The sequence below is a fragment of the Malaya genurostris genome, chromosome 2, assembly GCF_030247185.1.
Source record: "Malaya genurostris strain Urasoe2022 chromosome 2, Malgen_1.1, whole genome shotgun sequence".
In the NCBI taxonomy this organism is placed as follows: domain Eukaryota; kingdom Metazoa; phylum Arthropoda; class Insecta; order Diptera; family Culicidae; genus Malaya; species Malaya genurostris.
Genome location: NC_080571.1, coordinates 328,429,003 through 328,449,838, shown reverse-complemented (window position 1 = coordinate 328,449,838; position 20,836 = coordinate 328,429,003). Strand labels below are relative to the sequence as shown.

The window sequence follows — 20,836 nt, the reverse complement described above, 5'->3', positions numbered from 1 at the left end:
GTTACCATTGGTCAAATCTGATAAAATTGTACGGATAGAAAATAGTGCTATTTGTCGGTTGGGTCACTTATACGATCACACCTCCGGCACCGGAAGTCATATGATCATCAAACTTGATCAATAATCTAATAGTAGCTTCCAAATGAGCCTTAATTTGTTGAAATCTATTAAGCCAACTCCGAGAAAAGTGAGCGTGTAGAAAAAACAGCGGTTTGTCGGTTAAGTCACTTCTACGATTATATCTCCGAAACCGTAAGCGTCAGCCATTTGATCATCGAACTTGATCCGTAATCAAGTAATCCGTTTGTTGAAATCGATTGTGCCATCGCCGAAAAAAGTGAGTGTATAGAAAAAATAGCCAGTTTGTCGAGTGGTCTACGATCATATCACCGGAACTGGAAGTGTGAGTCACTTGATCGTTGAACTTGATGCACAGTCCAATAGTAGCTTTCAAATGAACCTAAGCTTGTTGAAATCGGTTCAGCCATCTCCGAGAAAATTGAGACGAAACACAGCCATTTTCCTATCTCCTCGAGCTGAGTCAAATCGTAATATCTATCACTAGAGATCTTCGAGGCTCCGAATGAAAGGCGGGTTTTCCAGCAGCTCTATCACTTTTCTATAGAGAAAGACTAAACAGAACTTTCGGCATTTTTCTAACATGCCCGGTAAAATACGGTTTTCTCTTAAAGTGCTGACTTATGAGCGTCGTAAAGACCTTACCTACACTATCAAGAGCTCAAAAATTAAAATAAAAGCTGGGATCAATCCACCTATACGTATTGTTGCGATGATTACTTTTCATAATATAAATATATTACTATACAAACCTACCCTGGATCATCACAAAGTTAATTAAGATACTACGTTATAGATGAATTAGTGCGAATTTGACAACCAAATCCTGAAATGTAGCTTCCATTTAAGCTTAAGTTTATTGAGGCTTGGGCATTGAATATCCTAACACACTAATAAATCTGTAAGTCAAAATCCGGAAATCCGATCGAGATAAAATTCAATAATAGCCGATTGGAACGGACGAGCTTAAAAAATCGTAAGAATTGGTGCAATTATTTTTACTTTCCAAACATACAGCTACACATAACATCATAAAAAAAATGAATTCTGCCGAATTAACGTTAGAAATTGAATATAAATGCCACATGGCAATCATTAAAAAAAAGCTCGCTCAACATAGTCCTTCTTTGAAGCTTCATGATCGTCGGGACTTAATTATGGTTCTAATCGGTGTCTGCGTCTGTGTTGAGCTACATTTGCTGATAGTGCATTCATTTTTATTTATGGTTTCATCTCTCTGACTCAAACAATACCACGAAAAACATGAATGCAAAATTCAGTCGAGTCTTCCACTATTGCACTAACCCTAAAAACTAATCGCCCTCGTTCCAATGAATACGAACTACACAATTTGATTGTTCAACTTCATCTGTTCAGTGAAATGAAGCACCAGTACTGTGTAGTCTCACTTTTGCGGCTTCACGTTTCTCCAGACTAGCACGCGTGACTACACAGTTTCAGTTCAGCGTCAGTCATCATCACCTCAGCCTTACCGGCGGCAACTTACTTCAGTGATTACCAACAACTTCGTCGAGGTGATTTCACGCTACCGCGGTGGTCTCATTCTGCATCTTAGTACTGAGACAGCCGTTCCCCGGATTGTACATGATTATCGCATCGCGAGCAATAATAGAGCATCAGCATTTTTCGCTACCGGCCAATGTCATGGCGGAAGAAAACACAAAAGTAAATAAAAAGGTGTTATCAAAAGTATTAAATTAAAGCTGGTCGCCGCTGCTGGCTGATTCTGAGGTAGGGTACAGTTGAAACACATTTAGGTTGTTTATATGAAATGATTTTTCTATGTCTAGAAAGTGCAAAGTGTCGATTAGAAATATTTTACAACGAAATCAAACAGAACAGTGTTGGGGAAACTAGTGATAAGAAGATGTGACATCAGTTACCATGATTTCCGATAGTATGAATACAAAGTTGTATGCAATAAAACAGAGATGAACTGAACAAAAAAATCAACAGAGTGATAAGATTAGCTGCGGATAGGATTGAGTCAAACATTATGACATAAAGTGTATGTTAATGACCCATAAGTAAGACTAGATTTTTTTTCTCAACCGGAAACAGCGGGTGTAATCAAGTGCTTTTTCCTTGATGATAACCGTCAATAACGGTCGTTCGATTACATAAATCTATGCCTTTGCTTGACAAGGTCGTAAGTAAAAGGAAAAACCATGGCGGACCCAACAATTCAAACGTTCTGCTGTCATAACCGGATACGTTCACCTCCCGCCGTCAAACTTATGTCCGAATTTAACACGGACGGTTACATTGTGGTGTGCATAATTTCATCGGTGTTTGGAATAGCCGGTGCTATTTATCAGGTGAGTACTTTTGTATATACTGTCGGGCAATCGAGTAGGAGTAAGGAGTTCGGTTTTAGCCCGGAAGCAAGAAACCAGAATTGAAATAACGTAGCGCCTGATTTTCCTCCGTCTGCGAACTATTCCTTGTAGTGTTTTTCTTTTCTATGTTTCCACCAATGATGGTGTCGGATGTCGGCTGGCCACTCAGTCATAACAGTGGTGTCAATAACCGTACTGCTTAATAGTAATAGGTTTTAATTAGGTTAATGCTTTTTTTTTGACTCAGCACAGTCTGATTTATCAAAATGGTAAAATAATTGAAAGTTTATAGGATAAACTTGGTGGAATGATTAAAATCAAATTTGTGCTAGAACACTATTAAAGACTGTCCCAGAAAGTATGGACGCACTTTGATTTCGCTGTAAATAATTCACAAGTGTTAGATATTCAAATTTTATTCGATACACTGATAATATTAGACTACAACAACAGAATATTATTCTCAACATTTGCTACTTAGCCATTGTAGACTAGCTGACGCACCTTCTTGCGAACGTTCCTCATTAAATTCCGTACAGACTTCTTGGCGACAAGTTTTGACACTTTTTTCCAATCCTTTTTGGAACTGTTGAATGGTTTCGGCTGCCGAGACATGTTTCCTAAGATGTGCCTTCGTTAATGCCCAAAATTCCTCAATTGGTCGAAGTTGTGGGCAATTTGGTGGATTCATGTCTTTTGGGACGAAAGTGACATTTTTGGTAGTATATCATTCTATCGTTGATTCCGAGTAGTGGCAAGAAGCAAGATCTATCCAAGACAACAGGATCCTTGTGGCTTCGAATCATGGGTAGAAGTCGTTTTTGTAAACATTCCTTGATGTATATTTCGCTGTTCATTGAAGCAGTGGTGAAGGAGGGTTTCGAAATCTTACCGCAGCTACAAATTGCTTGCCAGACCATAGCTTTCTTACCAAACTTTTCGATTTCAATCGATGTCACGGATTGGTTTAACACTTGCCCTTCTCGCACCGTATAATATTGTGATCCCGGCAAGGATTTGTAATCGAGTTTCACGTAGATTTCGTCGTCCATGATTATGCAGTTCAAATTTCCAGCAAGAATCGTATTGTACAGCTTTCGAGCCCTCGGCCTGATCGATGCTTCTTGTTTCGGACTACGTTTTTGTTGTTTCTGCTTCTTATAGGTTCGAAGATTCAAACGTTCTTTAGCACGAAGAACATTTGACTTCGAAGTGCCCACTTTTTTGGCCACATCCCGAACTGAAACCTCCTTCTTTTGCTCGAACGCCTTCAGTATACGTTTATCCAACTAAGGGTTAGCAGGACCTTTTTTTCGATCCGTTTTCGGTTTATCCTCAAAGGTGTTATCCTCACCGAACTTCCTGATTGCATTCCGCACGAGTTTTTCATTTACTCCTTCCATTTTTGCTATCTTTCTCAGTAACATTTGTGCACAATTTTTCGACGTTGTTCTGCTGAAAGTCCACGCATTTCGAAACGAAATAATGAAAACGACTAAACAACTGGAACATTGTATGGATTTTCTTATAAATTCATTGTCAACCTATTGTACATTATTTTTATCGGATGCGATCTCAAGTTTCACGGGGTAGGATACAAATGAATGTATATAGTACTTTGAGTTTTGTTTAGTTGAACTTTCCGTAGAATCGAGATGCATTCGCATCTGAAGCAAAACTTCCGTTTTTTTCACCTCTGGTCAATTTTGGCAGCTCGTGAAGTAAATTACTATTAACCTTGATCGCAGAAGCGTGAGGTATTTTAATCTTCAAGTATCCTTATGATAAAAAAAACCGGAATTTTCATTTTAAAATTCTCGCGCTTGTCCAATCGGTAAACTTTTATTCTCTCAACGTTGGCAACACTTTTATATACATTCTGTCAAATTTTGACGCATATCGTACGATTAGTTTTTGTTTGGCGTCTATACAAAGAAGTTGAAAAATTTTCGTGTGGCGATTTTTATAATGGATGAATATTTAGAACAACGTGCGTGCATCAAATTTTGTGTTGCAAATGGATTTAAGTGTTCCGAAACGTTGAAAATGTTAGAAAAGGCCTTTGGTGAATCGTGTCTAGGAAAAACACAGGCATACGAGTGGTATAAACGCTTCAAAGGTGGTCGTACTAGCTTGAATCATGATGAGATCCCTGGCCGCCCAACAACATCTGTTACTGAAGAAAACATTGAATCGGCGAAGCAAATCGTGTTGCAAAATCGTTCTGTACCGATTAGAGAGATTGCTGTGTTGTTGGGCATCTCTTATGGATCAGCCGAACACATTTTAACTGATGTTTTGGGTTTGAAACGCGTCGCTTCTCGGCTGGTGCCAAAAAAGCTGAATTTCATTCAAAAACAGCGTCGTGTTTATGTGGCCAAAGAGATGATTTCCAACGCAGATAGTGACCCCACATTCATCGAATGCATCATAACTGGTGATGAGGTATGGATCTATGAATATGACGTCGAAACCGCACAACAATCGACCGAATGGCGCTTCGAAGGCGAGCCGTTGTTCTAAATTTTCATCCATTATAGAAATCGCCACACGAAAATTGTTCAACTTCTTTGTATAGACGCCAAACAAAAACTAATCGTACGATATGCGTCAAAATTTGACAGAATGTGTATAAAAGTGTTGCCAACGTTGAGAAAATAAAAGTTTACCGATTGGACAAGCGCGGGAATTTTAAAATGAAAATTCCGGTTCTTTTTTGATCATAAGGTACTCATCTTCAAATTCAACCTCATCGAGCGATTAAACCAATTTAATCAGAGCATATAAATTAATACTTAAAATGACTTTTTATCAAGTAGCAATAACTTTAGCAATTGATGTACTAAATGTAGACTAGAAGAGACAAGTATTGTGGAATCAGTTAAAGAGGAAAGGTTCCATGTAAAACTGCTTTGCAACATCTGCATTAAAACAAACCGACTAAGTTTCTATTCTGTTTTGGCATTCAAAGTAAGTTTTTTTTTGACTGGTTTTTGCACTGAACATGGTTCTAAATGACTTTCGTGCTGGGAAATCTTAGTTCGGATATTGCACTGATGGTATTTTTTTTCATTCCGAAAGAACTAGGAAAATTTTCAAATTAAGTTGCACTTACAGTAGTTAAAAAGAATCCACTTTTATGCAATAATATAGCTTTTTTCAAAATTTCAGATTTGGATACGTAACGAAGAAGCTTCAAGCCGACCGGGCTATCGTCAGCATCGATCCGGGTTGAGTTCCGAGTATGGCACAGGGCGCACCATAATCGTCTGGTTGGCGGTAGCCGACCTGTGTGCCTCCTTAGGAGTTTTCATCCGATCGGCTCTGTGGAAGTACATCAAAAATATCCTGCCACCAGACTTCGACGTGAACGACGATACAACAAATGTAATATTCTGTGCGGTGTCGTCAGCATGGATTCAGTACTTCTACATGTGCACGTGGATTTGGACCCTGTGCTATGCTATCAACGTTCGGCGTCAGTTGGGTGGAAAACGGACGAGTCTACGAACCTACCATATGTTCGTGTGGAGTACGTCTGCCGTGTTGACTGCCTCCGGTTTAACGGTTTTGTACGTGCCGGATGCAAAGTGAGTAGGATTATATAAATTTCATCTTGGAAAATCAGTAGATTTTATGATTTTCGATCGCAGCTGTCACAACGTGCAGGATATGGCTACTGCTTACGTTAGGATTCTACCAAATTACGTACTCACTTATGGACCGATGATTACGGTGATGGTGGCCAATCCGATCCTGTATTTCACTGCCGCTAAGGAGGTAGATCGGCAGCTGGTAGCTCGCTTCAGTCAGATGACCTCGATGGAACGAGATCTCATGACAAAGTTCAAAATGAAATTCTGTCTTATAAATTTTGTATTTTACGTGTGCTGGATACCAAACTTGATCAACGGTGTAATCTTATGGACCAGGTGGTATTCGCTGCCGTTCAACACGATTGTTACCGTGTGGTATGTGATGGTAAGGATAATTGTTAAAACTACTGAGCGGTTCAAGTTTAACAGTTGACTCATGAGTCAAGTTATGTTCGATTTTTACCCGTTACATTTGTGTGATATTCGTTTCATTTTCAATTTAGGCCATAACAAATCCTCTCCAAGCGTTTTTAAACACCTTAGTGTATCAAAGGTGGAATTGCGTTTGGTCCTGGCGAAGACTTAACGATGATAGGTTTCCTACTGGGAGGGTATGTCAGCTCTAGACCCCGGTATACATCAAATTTAAAAGACACTCTTCTCGCTTACAGCCAAGAGTCTCACACTCTTATGGTGCGACGGAAGGAACACCACTACTTCAATCGCAAATATTCAAAGGAAAAATTCCTTCTACATCATCCCCACTACGACGTGATTCTCCGACAGAGCTGATACCAAACCCAATGCGAAGCGTCAATTCCTGTACAATGGTGTAAATGGATGTGGAAAAGGATCTCGACTGTTTGCGTAAACTCACAAACTAACTTAAGGAACTATTCTGTAACTAATTAATTTATGACGACTATTAAATAATATCATTTGTACATTCTGTCTTTATTCAAATTTATGTTTTATTATATTATTCCAGATTTTGTTTTTGAGAATTAAATTGAAACAACATAAATAATTCGACTAATTCGAAATGGCGGTAGAAAACACTGGAATGGAACTATTTTTCGGTGCTTGGATGTTAATCAGTTTTTGGTACAAAGTATATCTTCATCTCTTCCCTTGATTTCTTGGCATAACGGGCCGAGGCCAAGTCCGGCCAGAAAATCACATCTTCCTTCGCATGCTACTTCTGAATGTCACACAGTTAAATGCAAGCCCTGAATGAAAGTAGAACGACTTTGATATTATGTTCCTACGCAACTCCATGATTTTTATATTACACTTCGGCCTTCAACAAACTTCAGACAGCGAAGTCTGTCTGGAGTTTGTTGAAGTTCCATACGGCGAAGTCGCCGGCCTATCCAAGCTCGAAATTAATCCTGGAAATTTCGTTCTGTCGCTTGTAATATACTGTTTGTGTATTCTTCCTTTCTCAGCGCTCTCCATGGATTCGCTTTTTTATCCATTCTCGTTTCTGTTTTATCCAAAGGTCTTGAGGGAAGGTTGACTTGGTCTGAGGTTTATCTTTCAGGATCCGACAGTCACTTCTATGAGATCATCCGGATTATAAAGATTCCTCTTATGGCGCCTCTTGAAGATCTTCTCCACGGTGTCACGACAGTAGCTCGACGTTCTCCGTCATACCATTTTTGGGTACTTCCGGTCTCCAGGTATCTTTCGACACTGCGGTGTACAAAACTTCTGCAGCTCACGAACCATATCCTTCTATAAGTTTCCAGTTTAGAGCAAGGCAAGGCAAGGGGTCATATTTAAATCTTCACACATGGCTTGACATGGTCGGTTTTATTGTACATGGGCCATAGTGAACGGTTTGGTGTTCGTTGATGACCAGCATTCTTTATAATCACTTCCCGGCGTGACCGAAAGTCACATAAGAGGGAATTAGTTTTGATAAGCGCATGCACACCAAATCTTTTTCCAAAAAGTTCTATTCAAATTCTGGAGACAGATTATGCACACGCACTTATGTTGAAGGTGAGGACTCAGCATGTACCCCGGTATTTCGTACTTCACGTTTTCCTGTATGTTGTTGTTAGGCGAGAATTTAATGGACTCGCTTTCAGAGGCGTATTTGCTGTTTATTGCATTATTAATTTTGTTAAGTTGAATTTCAATCACTTTCTTTAGGTCGAAGTGCATCGCTCCTCTAGCGAATTACACATTTGTTGTAACGAAGGTCGAATAAGAAACCTTTTGAAATCCCCAGGTTGGTGGTTCAATGCATAGGGCGCTGGTCTTACAAGCCAGTTGTCGTGTGTTCGAGCCCCGACCTGGAAGGATTCTTATTGTCAGTAGGATCCATAGTACTAGCCATGCAATGATTCACTAAGAATCGGCTGCGAAGTCTGTTGAAACAGAAAGGCCAAATTCCACGGAAGAAATGTAATGCCCGGACTTTCCTTTTGAAATCAATAACGATTGACTTCTGACTTGGTCATCAAAAGATGAGATAACTAAGTGCTCAAGTGCTGGGTCTTCTACGTTAGTAGCAGAATGAGAGGGTGCGAATTGGTTTGTATGTAGTTTGTAACATGTAATTCATTTGAAACGCGAAAACTATTGAAAATCTTTCGAACAGGCCATCCTGTAGTGTATTAAAACCCTTTAATGTGACTTTAAATTGTCAACTTGTTTTCTAGGAAAACCATGAAAATGCAGCATTTCTTGAAATTTATAAATTAGCATTTTCCATAACATCCTTATATAATTTGACGCACAAAGCAAAATACGACTTATAAGCGTCGATTGCTTGCCAATTCCAAGGGATCGAAATTTGTTCTGTAATGTTTGAATCCATTTGATGCAAACATTTCATTCAGGCGGGGTTGGTCGGTGGAACGGTGATAGTTAACGGTAGTAAGCGGTATACTGTGTTGTTTGTTTCGGATGAATGGGATGGTCTACGTAATACACCCCAATTCTCGATGTAAATTTAAAAATTAGCATTCTGTAATTTGATTAAGCGATGCTTTTGTATGGAAACTGGGACGACAGTCAGTACAGAACCAGTCATCGACTGCGGAGTAAACGCTAGATGCATGCAATCGAGAAAAATGGGCATGAAGTGGGAGCTCCGACACTCGTGGCATTTGCGCAGGTCAATTTCGCTTGAAACTAACTACCGTACAAATGTCGTAGTAATTGATTCGGTAGTTAAAACAGTCACCAAAAACAAAAAAAAATGGTAAATTAGGACACATGACTTCCAATAATTCCTCTGGTAATAGCTCTTTCTGCCGAAAATCCCAGTAGAGTGTCCCAGTCAAAATTTCGTTTCCATACTAAAATAGTTCACTTGGCAGTTTAATCATTGCCAGTGGCTTTACCGTTCTACGATTGAGTGATCTTTTTGCGTATCTTCAATAAATCAATATGTATCGGGAAAACTGTCGTCGGCAGAGTGTGCACCAAAACTGATTCCGGTATCATTCTCAAAGAGTAGTGGATTTCTTTCAACAGCATATGCCGAAAAATTCGGACTACGATCGATTACAGCACTTTATGTTATTTTATTCTTCACTATTCTTACAAAAATAAGAAAAAAGACATCTATACTGATAGCTGCGACGCAACCAGCCCGTTTCATCAATAATGAATCATCAGAAACACAAAGGCATTCAAATCCTTCTTACTACACTATAGGTTTAATTATTAGTATCCTAAATTAATTTCATTAAGTTCTTGCTACTTTTAAAAATTACATATTTAGGGGCATCTTTTGTCTCTTCGGCAGCTCTCTGTAAACGATACTGTTTTTTTTCGCTACAACTGCGAATTGACATCTTTTCCCTTATTGGTAAAATTGCATAATTATCAGTAACTGCTTCACTCTATTCACCAATTTAAGTTAAATGAAATTTTTAGGGAAAGAAATATTTTAATCGATACTTTGATTGTGTCGGTTTATTATTTTGTACTGAAAGCAAAAAGTGTTCAAAATGGGCACTGATAGTCTGTAAGAAGTAACCGGTTTCCGCATGTCGTCTTGAACAGAGTGGAAGAAATTATTCTTAAAATCCGGTGAAGAGGATTTTATACTATGTATATAAAAATAACAGTTTTCTCTCTCGGTTGGAAAATGCTTATTCTCCTCATCACTTTCAGTATCCGGATCGTGTGCGTGAAGACTTGGTGAGGTATTGCTTCTCACTGCGATCGTGCGAACGCTCGCGATGATCCCTGACGTTGTAGGCAGGAGATTTTTCCTGGAAAACGAACATTGAATCATTTTCCGGACGATGATTTCTTGTACACAGCTTACCCTTAAATGATGATGCTTATCGCGATGAGAAGGAATAATTTCATCTTCGCCATTCAGCAGATGCAGCTTGGCAGCCTTTTCCTCTTCTCGTCGACGCTTCTCGGCGAGCATAATCTCCTCAGCACGGTCCTGAAGAGAGCGATAAAAACACATATGTTGAAAAAATACCAATTCACTGTTTTCTTTTCCATATACAAATTACCCTCTTTCTTCCGAGCTTTCGCTCCTTGCGAAGCTCCTTCTCTTCGTCGGTTTTGTCACGCTTGTCCCTTGCTTTGCTGCCGCGTTCCTTCTTGGACTCAGACGAAGAGGATGACTGGAGGATCGAGATGATGTCGTCGTGTTTGCTCTAAAACGAGGCGAAAGAAAAACGTGTTCCAATATCGGCCGCAAATACCTGGTCATCACTGGCAGGGATCGACTGTTTGTTATGTAAGGACTCCTCTTCGTCTAGATCATGAGTTGGAGACTTATTTCCGCCGTCCGTCTGTCACACTGGGTACTTGACTTAGCAACTTATAAATCACGGCAGAACGATTTGTTAGGTGAATCGCAACGGATAGAAAGAAGAAAAACCGTCAAGTTCATTCGAGCCGGTCGCATATCTCCAGTGAATCAAAGCAAATTTCAAATAGTGGTACTCACCGAATTGGTGTACAAAATAGCTTTATTCAATTTGAAACCAATGTTCGACCGCAAATGGAAGATTTTGGTCGGATTTAGCATCCTGGGAACAACTATGGAAGAAGCTTGCTTTTTTCCGTAATGCAGTTATTGAACTCTGTCTTTTTAGTGTGAAAATAATGATCAATCAAAAAAAAAAAATATTTACTAGAAACGCACGGTAGTCGGAATAAAACCAGCGCTACTTCATGAAGTGCTCGCTCGCATATACATACGCATATTGTTAGCATCGTGTTATTCTGTAACCCTTCCCAAGAACAAGGCAATTTCATTGGTGTCTGGGTGATACGTACCTTGCAAACACGCCCACGAATGAGGAGGGATACAGATACGATTACGAAGTGCGATCGACCATTGGGAAAGAGCGGATGTGACCAGACCAGGCGGGAACGATTCAATAGCTCCACTTCAGGAAGACAGTTGCAGGATTTATCGACGATTGTAGCGGATTGCTGAAGGCTTTTCTATCACTTTTATTGATCCTCTAAGCCAGACGATTTTAGTTTTAAATATTTATGTTCTTTAAAGATTTATCCATGTGAACTGTTTTACGCGAATACGTGTTTTTAGCTTTGTATTATTGAATGAATGGCATTTATCGGGGTAAGAATATTATTCACGGCACTCGTCGCGAAAGATTCATATTAAGTAGTTAACAAATTTTTCCTCGATATTAGATTTGTCCATCGCGTGATCACAAAAATAACTTCTATAATTTTCACTCAAAATAGACAACTTTGAAATTTTATAAAACACTTTCCCGAATTCATTTATCCTGAGAGTTTGACGATTTTCGGCCAATCCAGTGATCCTCAGAGTGGGTGCAGTGGAATTCGTCCCTGGGTTCAAATTTAGCAGCATCCATCGTCATGCCATCGTTCCACAGATAAAAGCTGTTGGTAGTATTTTTTGTGGCAATGGATTCGACTGAGAATATATTTTCTTGTAACAGATGTTTATGTTTCGCTACACGTTGCCAAAGATTCCGTTGTACATATGGGTGCTGCTAGTTGAATTTGCTATTCCAATCTTGAAGGTAGATGCTCTGCAACTGATCCGGCAATAGTCTCCGCTTTCGTGAAAATTGTAGCTTTATCGACAAATTGACTATTTCATCCATCGGATAGATTGTTAATTTGTAACTTAACATTCCTTGGTTAGAATCATCATCGACTAATTTCAGCTTCATTCGAGTTCTTCGATCACGGTGCAATATGAAATTCTCCACAGCACATTCGATTAGATTTATTGATTCGTATTCGTTCTGGATAACGGAAATCTCTCTAGCAATCATCTATTTTTTCCATCAATATCAATCCAATCTTCCATCCTTCCTTGGTGCTTGCCATCCTTCCTTGGTCCTTCTCATCTCCAGTACTGCAGCAATCATCGCTTGTTTTCCTTTGTTCTGTCTATCATCTCCAGAAGTTTCAGCTTATTTGTTAACATTGAATTGATGTTGGGGGAGAATCAACCATTCAAATAGCTAGGCGAAAATCGCGGATACGTTTGACAAGCTAAGGTTCCAAGTATAGACACTGTTCAACTGTTTCACTCCGATTTCCAGTAGCCGCATCAATGCATCAATGGTGATTGCATGAAACTCGTCTTCCCGCAGCAGGAACGAAGACACAGTACTCCACGAAAATCCGCCCACCAACACCGGGAAGGCCGGTGTGTCCCGTCGGTCCCGAATGTCATCTAGGTCACAACCATTTTCTTTCTTCTTTTGATTTTGTCCCACACCGATAGGTTTCATCATACTTGGTTTCTTTCTCTAGTTTTCTTTTTTAGCACTGTGAAGTGTTTTTACACCAGAATACTAACCTTGGAGCTGGAACTTTCCAGTTTGCGGCGTTTCACTTCTAGGAAATGAGTTCGAATTAGTAAATAGCTTCAAAACCTTTTGTTTTTTTTTGTCAACAATCAACCATACCTCTGTCATGTTCCGGCGGGTCCTGACTCCGTCGATGCTCGTTGCTGGAGTTGGATACCGAACTGAGATCCCGTTCGCTTCGATCGCGCTCCCGCTCTCTCTCGCTGCCCCGCGATTCCCGTTCAATGTTGTGTTGCTGTTGCTGCAGTTGCTGCTGCTGTTGTTGCTGTTGCTGTAGTTGCAATTCATATTCCACGGCAGCGGCGGCTGCTAAAGCGGCTGCAAAATGAAAAATGTCGTTTTGAAACTAGCGATCTATTGCTAAGCTGAAGGATTCCGAGTCATGGTGATGTACAGCTGTTTTTTTTTAATTTTTAATTTATTATTTTAATCAACAGACAGAATGAAGCTTAAATTACATTGACCTGATTGAGGTAATAGGTAAGGTAATAAACAATTGATTCGGTACAGAAATAAATTTATATTGTTGAAATACAGTAAACATATAAAAGTTCCTAATATGCTCCTTCGTTAAATGATGTGAAAAAACCCTATCCGCATTTACCTAGTAGTTTGATAATACCCTTCTCTTGCCATTCAAATTGTCTCTTTATAACATTTATATGATATTCGCCTAGAACATTGTAAACTTATCAAATAACCTAAAAGTAGTATGAAAACTCGTCTAAAATTTTCAAAATAATTTCAGCCATCCCCGAGAAAATCGAACGGAGAGAGAAAGGTACGTTTTGTAAAATACGTCATTAATACCACTATATCTCCGTTGTCGGAATATCCAGGAGTTTGATCTTCAAACTCGATCAATGACCCAAAAGTATTTTCCAAGCGTACCTAAGCTTGTTGGAATGGGTTTAGCCATTTACGAAAAAAAGGAACGAAAGCATTTTTCGATCTCGTCAAGCTGAGTATTCGGCTGAGTATATAACAATATAGATCTTCGAGGTTCCGTTCAAAAGTAAGGGTTTCCAGCAATTTTTTTTTTCTATAGAGAAAAGCAGAAAGGTGGGTGGGTAATATTAGAGACGTAAATGGATGACGTGAATATGAATAAAAGTCACACGATCACTTCTCATTTCCCACGTAGGTGATGAGATCAAAAATTCAACAAACAGAATCTCGACGAAGTGTTACCTGCGTTATTGTTTAATAAGTTATTGGCGTTACAAAGCGTTACGTGTTATTTTTTTTTGAGTTACTGGCGTTATTTTTTGTGAGTCATAGGCGTTACGAAGCGTTACATGCGTTACTGTTTAGTAGTTATTGGCGTTACGAAGCGTTACATACGTTACTTTAATGTGAGTAATAGACGTTATGAAGCGTTACATGCGTTATTTTTTATGATTCATAGGCGTTACGAAGCGTTACATGCGTTACTGTTTAGTAAGTTATTGGCGTTACGAAGTGTTACATACGTTACTTTTACGAGTTTTAGGCGTTATGATGCGTTAAATGCGTTATTTTATGAGTCATAGGCGTTACGAAGTGTTACATGCGTTATCATTTAGTAAGTTATTGGCATTACGAAGTGTTACATGCGTTACTTTTTTGTAAGTTACAGGCGTCACGGAACGTTACATACGTTACTTTTCCGTGAGTTATAGGTGTTACGAAGCGATACATGCGTTATTTTTTGTGAGTCATAGGCGTTCAGAAGCGTTACATGCGTTACTGCTTAGTAAGTTATTGGCGTTACGGAGCATTACATGTTATTTTTTGTGAGTTACAGGCGTTACTTTTTTGTAACTTATAGGCGTTACGAAGCGTTACATTCCTTACTTTTTTGTGATTATAGGCGTTACGAAGCGTTACATTCGCACTGACCTCTCCCGAAATCATAATCAGAAACGAAAAAAACGTTCGAGAAATATTATAAGGCTGTTGATCCTGTAGATTACACCATGGTTTTGAGAGTTACGTGATAGACAAAATTCCACTGCCGATAAAGCACGCAGCGGAAGGCCCTACGAAGCAGAGCAAAGTCAAAACCACAACAAATGGAGGATGAAACCGGGATAAAATAAATGACTCACTTACTTAGGGCTAGAAAGACAAACGCAAGCGCACTTCGAGTACATGTTTGGCTGAATCCATTATTATACGCCAGAGAACAGAATGATTACCCAACAATAGACTGAAGTCAGCACAAATGTTTCGAAGCGGCACGATTGCCTCGAAGAGCGTGCATTAATGAAGCAATTGAAGACCGAAATCGCTGCGAAACGGCCTTACATGAAGCACATGGGCATCGTGTGTTCCAAGTGATGCAAAACTACTGATGAGTTCATATACTTTCCTATCAAAATGAACACGAACTTGTCACGCGATTGCGTTTTAACATTACGAGTTGTTGAGGGGTAGTTAAGTTTTCATACAGTTTTGATAAACAAGTGGCAGGTCGTTGTCGTCGGCGAAACGAATTATAATATCAGGGTGTTAAATTAGAGCTATACGATGGATGTTGAAACCAATTCAGCTTTCACTTTTCCCGAACCCAGACATATGCGGACGAGCGTCGTCATGATGGAACACGAAACCTTTGCGAATCACCAGTTCCGGGTACTATTTTTTAACTTTTAGTCTAATTTAGGTACATTTTTTGATGATCTGACTCCTCTTGCACCATCAATCGTTTCTACGTACTTCACGTTATTCGAAACCACCCATTATTCATCGCCAGTTTTTGCTTGCTTTGCAAAAGTACAATGAATCGTAGAACTCAAGTTTTTAAAACGTTTTCTTGTCGTTGTATTTTGCACATTCGATCATTATTGTTTTCATGCACAAATTAAGAGTCGGAACGGTTCAAATATTAGCAAGAAATGGTCACCTAATTGTTCATTATTCCACTCACCTTTTGTTTTATCACGACGTTTTTCCTTATCCTTTTCCCGTTTTCGTTCTGCGGCGGCCTCTTCCCGTTCACGTTCTTTCTCACGGGCACGCTCTTCCCGTTTGATTTCCTTCGATGATTTCTCCTTGGTGGTGCTGCTGATGGAGGTCTCACGTGATTCCCGAGCAGGGGTCTCCTTTTTCGACTCGCGTTCTACAATCTTGACGTCGGAATTACTGCTAAGGCTAATGCTGGTCACACTGTTGGATATGGAACTGGGGTTTTGCTGTTTAGACGATTGGACCGTGGATGCATTCGAACTAACGATGATTTTCTTTTCTGATTTAATCTCCTTGCGGTCTGCTTAACGAATGGAACAGAAAAAGATTTGCTGATTAAGGGTGAGAATTTTTACCAGTAAACGAACCCTACCTGACTTACTGTCCCCATTCACTGCCTTCGATTCCAGTTGTTCCGCTTTCACGGGCTTCTCCGATACCTGGTGGAAATCGCTTTCGCGCATCATTTGTCCGGATTTAGCTTTAAGCTGCCCGATGTAGCTGGAGGCAAGCACGAACAAATCCTGCCGTTGATTTTTCTCCTCTTCACGAACCTTTTCGACCTTTTTCTCGATGATCTGAGCTAGCTTGGCCAACACCGGGAAGTGCGGCAGGATTCGCATCAAAATGATCAGCGAGTTCCGGATCTGCATGTAATCTTTCGAATCCAAACAAAACACCATCGCTTTGGTGATTTTATAGTGCCACTTGTGACAGACGTGCCGATAGTTCTCGTAGTTCACGTGATCATTGGCTTCCGAGAATTGATTGCTCACGCGAAACTTGGTGACAAAACCCGGGTAGTTCGAACATTCGCGATTGAACGTGCTTTGATCGGCGTGCCAGCGCATCACCGTTTCCAGCATGGCACACAGAAAGCGTCCATACCGGGTTGCTTCATTCTCAGTGCAGGACGTGACCGAATAGGTAATGTCGCAGAATATCTAGAACGGAATTAGTTAAAGTATTCTGCCTTGCAATTATTAGATTCGAACTTACCCGATCATAACACAGAAGGGTAGAAAAGTTGGCCGTCTTTAAACTGTGGATCGTATGCACGAATTTAGCGCAGTAAAGAGCATCCAGAGCCGTGAATGTACAACGTGGGAACAGACATAACTGCAGGAATTGGGTGATGGTTTCATTTTTGGCCGACTTTGCGGAACGCGACAAGAACCAAGAGTCTTTCTCGCTCGTCAGTCGGTGAATGATTTTATCTACGTGCTCCTGTTGCTTCTTCCGCTCATCCTGAAGCTTTTCCATTAAGGCGGCGTGTCGCTCCTGTTCCTTCTTGTTCTTGGAGGCATTTTGCTCTTTGGAATCCATCACCGATAGGGACAGCTGCTTCAGTTTGCTAATTTCCCGCTGATAACTCTCGGATGGCACCTGCAGATCATACATACTAAGTGACCAGAAGGTAACTAGAAATTGCGAGCTGATGTCTTCCCAAACTTTAGGTGGATGCAACGGTCTGACCGATTCAATCACTGGATTCATTACGAAGGCTGTCGCTTCCAAGTATTTTGCCATTTTTTGTGAGGTCGACAGTTTCTTCGAGTTCTGGTCGGCTTTACGAAGCTGATCGTATTTTTGCTGTTGGTACAAAAACTGTTAACGGTGAACTTGTCAGATATAAAAGAAAGGCAGACACTTACACTGATAGCATGTGAAAACATCGGGCGCGCCAAGAAGAACGCCACGTCCGAATGGATGTGGTACTCCTGGAGCATACTGTGAATCGTTGGCAGACGTTCGACGTACTCTTCGACGGAATATGTTGACCCGAGGAACGTTCCGAACTGTACCAGGGTGTCCTGACATTGGTCGTACAGTTTTCCTACCAACTTCAAATGGCTGGACGCCGTCTCGCGGTAGATAACACAATGCTTCTGCTGGGCAATCAACAAACACAGTGCCACGGCCAAATCATTGCTGGCTAGTGCATCTTTCAGACGCTGTGATGACTTTTTTGTGTTACGCACCTGACTGAAATAACCGGCCTGCGGACAAATGGGAAGGATGAATTGACGAGAACGTTTTCAGTATCCCAAAAATAAAAACCTACCTCGCCACGAAGTAATTCCCCTCCGCACATGGCACCGATTTGTTCGGCAGTCATTTCCTCGGCCGCCTCGATTCCAGTCATTTTTTGGACCACCTCCTTCAGAATAAGCAAATCCAAACTGGTGAAAATAAAGAAAACAATTAGTGAGATTCCAACAGATCCATCCCGCGTCGCCATTCGATACCTTTTGTGTGCCTTGAGCTGATTCGCTACGTACTGCAACAGCCCGCTCAGTTCGATGTTGTACTTTTTGTAGATCGCTCCGCAAAAATTAGCCAAACTCTGCAGCCAGAGAGAGATGGACGTTCCGTCGTTTTGCATCGGATTGCGGTCGACTTGTTCCAGTGATTCGATCAGACAGTAACCGAGAACATCGTACGACAGTGAGGTAAGATATTTCAAAGAGTCTACAACCGGAGTGATGAGATTGTCGTAGATTTGAATTTGCAGCAAGATCTAAAACAAGCAATGATTTAAATTGGGACTTAATAAGAACATAAAAGAAAAACATCAGTCTTACGTAATCAAATAGGAACCCCGGCGAACAATGACTAAGCTTGCCGATCAGCCTGCCTACGGGTTTACTATTTTCCTTGCTGACTCTTTTCATCAGCGCTTTGATTTGCTTCTGAGCGTTCCCTCGTCGTCGGATCAGCTTGGGCTGTAGCAGGTAGGTATCATTCTTCCAACGGGCGTATAAACTGTATCGATACTGATAGGGATACAGCTTGACGATGGACCATACCTCCTCGGAAACACAGCAATTGCAATCCATGTAGGACAGTGACGGCATGATGGCGGAATCCAGCAGGGAAAGTATATCGTAGTAGATTGGTTCGTTCTCGGCACCCGGCGCCGGTGGATTCAATGGATCCACATTCATCTCCGTCAGGATTACTCGAACCAAGCGAAGCAGTTTGTACAATAGCACCGAATCGTAATGCAACGAAGGCCCCAGGGCGATAAACATTGGGAATGCATGATTGCGAAGTTTCGAGATAGTTGTCACTGGTGGGGGAGCCAACTTACTGAGTCCGTTGCTGATTGGTCGTCCTTTGATATTACACGGTAGTGCACATTTAAGCCGATACACCGGTTCGATGATCATGTGCAATAGACGACAAAGAGCCCTCGCCGTTTGCTCGTTTACCATCACGGATTGATCGGGGAGTTTTTTCAGCAGGAGCTGTGCTGTGTTCCAGTCGCCTATCAATAAAACTGCCTCGCAAAGACCCCACTTCTGATTACTTGCATATTTTTCCGGAGTCATCACCCTTTCCGGCTCGGGTTCTTGCTCTTTGTCCTTGTTGGTAGACACAACGTTCAATTTGCGGACGAATTCTTTTGCTTCCGCAACATCAGTTTCCCAATCAGTGACGATTGACTTGTCCGTTGGACTTAGCTGAAAAAAAAAACAAGTTCTTTAAACGTCTGGAACGTAAAACTATCCTAGAAACAATTACCCAAGTGTAGATATCATCCAACTTGATGACGCCATATTGCAAGAGCAATGCAGTAACTTTGAATAATGATTCTGGTGTTTTGGTTTCAGCAAAGTGCCGATATTTGTAACCTAAAACTTCACAGATAATATGTCCATCATTAATGTAAGCCTGCAGCAACGGGATGAAAATTTTATCATGTTCTGGACGGGTCTCGAATGATTCCAGTATGATGTCAAGAACTCGGTTGGGATCCAAATTAAAACAACCAATTAATGATTTTATAATCTCCAGTATGCTTTGAACAGTGATAGTCTCGTTGAAATCTTGATTCAGCTCCGTAATCAATTTGGCATAACCTTCACTCTCTTCGCGAAACAAATTGAAACGACGTTGTTTGTAACTGCAATAAATTAAACAATAAGCGACATATACTTTCCAGTTAAAATATCGTTCAAGTACTATAGCTTCGTTTTCACTTTGATGAACTTTGTGTAAAAACTTCTGTTCTTGATGGTTCCCACATCCTGCAGTGTGTCGATCTCTAGCCGTTCCTTCAGAAGCTTTTCCGACAGAAACCGTTCGGTCTCTTTTACTATGTAGCAAAATATCGTTCGTTCCTCGCTAGGCGTATCGCCGCCATTGCTTCCGTTGCTAGTGTTTCCACCATTTCCGGCAGTTTCCGCATCCAGTATGCCGTAGATGTCCAACAGTATCGATGGAATATCACAGTGCAGATTGGCCAGCTCACCCAACATAGCCAGCACTTGTTCCTTTTTGATGTGCCCCCGGATGCCATGTGAAACAAGATCGTAGATGGCACGGGAAATTCCCGATTTCCGATCGTTTTTGACAAACAGAGGACTCGAGTCCTCTTTTAGAAGTGCTTTGCATTGCTTCAAACTATTAGAAAAAAGATGTATGTGATTATTTAAATGAGAACACATTAGCAAAAACGCATTTCAAGAGAAGCGCTTCGTGTTTACTGAATGTTTGAGACAAGCAACAGCAAACGCTGCCAAGAAAAAGAAAACTTTTTTTGCGATTTTAAGGAGCGTTTTTCAATTCAAGTTTTTCGAATGAATATTATCGATTTTCGTGACATTTTATTACCAAACAGAAGCGCATCACTTGATTCACACTTTGCAAACAGTTTTGTGACTCGGAACCAATAATTACAATTCAGATTTTCCACTTCTTTCCCAAGATTTCCAAGTATCAGCATTGAACATTTTCGCCACTAATATTCTGTTTGACGTATTCGAGTGCGTGTGTGCGCCGATCAACAATGGCGTAGAGGGCGCATCGTGCATATATCACAGGTTAGAGAAACAGAGATGCCACTGGTTAATAGACATTTTGAAACTAATCTAATTTTGGGTAATGGGTTACACTGTCTGACAATATTACTAAAATTGAAAAAAAACATTCATGTTAAAATTAAATACGGAGAGGCTGTGTTCATGTGGAGTAGACAATTTTTGTAAGAAACGTGAAAATGAGTAGAAAAATTTTAAAATTGCTAACAATC

At 40.5% G+C, this 20,836-nt stretch overlaps 2 protein-coding genes across 2 annotated transcripts; one reads left to right on the top strand and one right to left on the bottom strand.

Annotated features, from left to right (window-relative positions):
- The first annotated feature begins 1,367 nt into the window (after positions 1 to 1,367).
- Positions 1,368 to 6,959, top strand: LOC131431474 (G-protein coupled receptor 143-like). The gene is made up of 6 exons (XM_058597205.1): positions 1,368 to 1,830; positions 1,890 to 2,417; positions 5,610 to 6,028; positions 6,092 to 6,419; positions 6,538 to 6,645; positions 6,706 to 6,959. Exons 2-6 carry the CDS (start codon positions 2,268 to 2,270, stop codon positions 6,868 to 6,870), a joined length of 1,170 nt encoding a protein of 389 aa, XP_058453188.1. The 5' UTR covers positions 1,368 to 1,830; positions 1,890 to 2,267; the 3' UTR covers positions 6,871 to 6,959.
- A 2,597-nt stretch (positions 6,960 to 9,556) lies between these two features.
- LOC131429339 (THO complex subunit 2) lies at positions 9,557 to 20,618 on the bottom strand. Its single transcript, XM_058593413.1, has 15 exons — positions 20,485 to 20,618; positions 19,768 to 20,208; positions 19,327 to 19,708; positions 18,384 to 19,265; positions 18,048 to 18,319; positions 17,864 to 17,981; positions 17,454 to 17,798; positions 16,798 to 17,391; positions 16,172 to 16,742; positions 15,761 to 16,099; positions 12,949 to 13,167; positions 12,840 to 12,877; positions 10,531 to 10,677; positions 10,329 to 10,457; positions 9,557 to 10,272 (listed from the first exon to the last, which is right to left on the bottom strand). Exons 1-15 carry the CDS (start codon positions 20,616 to 20,618, stop codon positions 10,168 to 10,170), a joined length of 4,716 nt encoding a protein of 1,571 aa, XP_058449396.1. The 3' UTR covers positions 9,557 to 10,167.
- Positions 20,619 to 20,836: the final 218 nt, after the last annotated feature.